The sequence below is a fragment of the Austrofundulus limnaeus genome, unplaced genomic scaffold (assembly GCF_001266775.1).
Source record: "Austrofundulus limnaeus strain Quisiro unplaced genomic scaffold, Austrofundulus_limnaeus-1.0 Scaffold335, whole genome shotgun sequence".
NCBI classification, from domain to species: Eukaryota; Metazoa; Chordata; class Actinopteri; order Cyprinodontiformes; family Rivulidae; genus Austrofundulus; species Austrofundulus limnaeus.
Genome location: NW_013952737.1, coordinates 99,680 through 102,344, shown reverse-complemented (window position 1 = coordinate 102,344; position 2,665 = coordinate 99,680). Strand labels below are relative to the sequence as shown.

At 43.9% G+C, this 2,665-nt stretch overlaps 1 protein-coding gene across 1 annotated transcript in view; it reads left to right on the top strand.

Moving 5' to 3' along the window:
• The window catches only part of zbtb39 (zinc finger and BTB domain containing 39), an 8,966-nt gene extending 6,336 nt beyond the window's left edge, over positions 1-2,630 (top strand). The window contains exon 4 of the mRNA XM_014022541.1: positions 1,619-2,630. Coding sequence (XP_013877995.1) covers positions 1,619-2,530 — 912 coding nt within the window. The 3' untranslated portion in view covers positions 2,531-2,630. The remainder of the gene's footprint in view (positions 1-1,618) is intronic.
• Positions 2,631-2,665: the final 35 nt, after the last annotated feature.

Sequence of the window (2,665 nt, the reverse complement as noted above, 5' to 3'; positions counted from 1 at the left end):
GCTACACCCTGTACAGAGTAAGGTTCGAGTGCAGCCGTTGTTAATGTCTGTAGGAATGGTTTCTGGTTTTCAGAAACTATAAACTCTTCTTTGACGTCAGAAAATGACGGAAGTCATCAAAGAATAGTTACTTATTTAAACATCAACTATATATTTTATTTTGGATTTAGCTAAACGAAGCAGTTAAATCAAACACTGTTTATTTTTTATTAGTTCAATTTGACATTTTTACATTTAGGTTTTAAAGACTGAAAAACAAAAAAACAACACGGTTATTTTATTTTAACGATTTTATTTTGAAATGAAAAAACAGAACGAACCATAAATAAAAATACTTCTAGGAGCCAGGACATGTTTCTCTGATCGAATGTTAGTTTTTTTATGAGACACAACCTGCAGGGATGGAGAAAACAGACAGCTGATTACATTAATATAAATATTTTTCACMAAAAATGTGCTTAAAATTGTAACATTTATGTTTATTGACTCAGGAAGTTGCTCTGGACGTTGCACTTCACTGTATTGTTCTGTAGCTTTCACACCACACTGTGTTCTCTTTATTTATTGCACCAACAGAAATCATCTCAGAATGAAGGAACAGGTCCAAACTAGACAATTCATAGTTCCTGAAAAAAGGCAGTGTGAACGTTTAATGCTGAACATTGTTGCTGAATACCTAAAAAAGGCTGAAACTAGCCTAAACATAGCTTTAAAAGTAGCTGAAATCACTCAAATTAGCACAAAGAAACAGAAAGAGAACATTTGATGAATTAAGCAGGAAGTAGCTGAAAGTATCAAAAAGGTGGATTTAGTGGAAAAAAGCTCAAATTAGCTACAAAGTAGCTAAAGACTCAGAAAACTGCTGAAATTATCAGTAAATAGCTGAAAGAAGCACAAAGTTGAAATTAGCAAAAAAAAAATAGGAGAAAATGTCAAAATGATACCTAGAAGAGCAGGAAAAAGATAAGATTTGCAAAATAGAAGCCAAAAAGAGCTGAAATTAGCTTAAAAAGTAAAAAAAGAAAAGAAAAAAAGAAGCAGTACCAGAACAAAAGGTAAAAACTGCAGTAAAGATTTATGAAGATGAAAACAGCTCCATTCATTTTCAGCAAGAAAAAAGTTAAATATTTCAAAAAGTATGAAGAATCAGAAGACAGAGCAGCAGTGTCCTGAAGTAGCCGAACATTTTGTTGTATTAATTCAGGGGTTCTCAAAAGTTTTGGGTCTGGGGACCCCTTACAAGGGTAAAAAATTCCAGGGAGCCCCTCATAAAATCCATGCTGGTTTAGAAAATAATTTATTGTTATTTCAACCCCTAAATGCCATGGAAATATATATATTTTATTAAGTTTATTATGTTTGTTTAATTGGTTCATTGTTCTCCATGCATTTTTAAAAATAAAAAAACAAATTAACAATGTAGTGAAATTTTTTGAGGACCCCCAAGATACCTCTTGCAGACCCCTSGGGGTCCTGGGATCCCAKTTTGAGAACCTCTGTATTAATTGAAAAGTTTCAGAATGARCTGCAGACTTTCATTGAGTTTGATGCAAACAGATGAGGTTTTAATGGGACCACCGTKTGTTTTTACCGCCCCTCTTCTCTTTCTGTGCTTCAGTCCGTCAGAGACCACCTGCTGAGCCACGTGTGTCACCAGAGTCTGACCTGCGGGGTCTGCCACCTCCCCCAGCTCTCCCTGTGCTCCTTGCTGTGGCACACCCTCACCCACCTGTCTGTGGCGGTCTTCTCCTGCCCTCACTGTGCCTGCTGCTTCGTGGAGCGCCCCCTGCTGGACAGGCACATGGCCGAGCACGCCAAGGAGGCGRCGGTGAAGGAGAGGAAGCTTCTGGAGCGGGGGCCTGATGGCGGGGGGCCAGGGGTGGAGGAGATTCACTGCTTCCTGTGCTCACAGACGTTCTCCTCCTCCTCTGCCTTCCAGTACCACCTCAGCCTGCACACCACCAAGGGTGCCGGGGGTCTGGGGAGCGGGGCAGGCCTCGAGGTCCAGGGCTGGTCAGGCAAACGTAAAGCCGAGCTGCCTCCGGAGGGTCCCGCATCCTCCTCCTCCTCCTCCTCTGGCACCCTGCATGACTCCAGTAAACTGTGTAAAGTGGCCCCGCTGGGCCTGTTCTCCACAGTTCTCACTAAYGGCAGCTCAGAGAAGGAAGCCCCAGCTGAAGCCCCGGGGCTTCGCGGGAAGTGGTACCGGTGCCGGTACTGCGGCAAACACTTTGCCCACTCGGGGGAGTTCACCTACCACCTGCGGATCCACACCGGGGAGAAGCCGTACCAGTGCAAGGTGTGTCTGCGCTTCTTCCGAGGTCGCTCCACCATGATCTGCCACCTGAAGACGCACGCCGGCGCCCTCATGTACCGCTGCACCGTCTGTGGCTTCTACTTCTCCACACTGAAACTGGTGTCGTCCCACATGGAGCTGCACAAGGACCACCTGCCCCCCGACTTCAGCATCGAGCAGACCTTCATGTACAACGACCACTCCAAAGAGGCGCTGCGCTCCACCGACAGCTGAGGGCTGATGAACTGTACCGCCCACCGTTTGTCTGTTAGCAAAATACAGCGGGTAAAATAAGTATTGAACACGTCAACATTTTTCTCAGTAAATATATTACTAGAGGTGCTAATGACATGAAATTTCCACCAGATG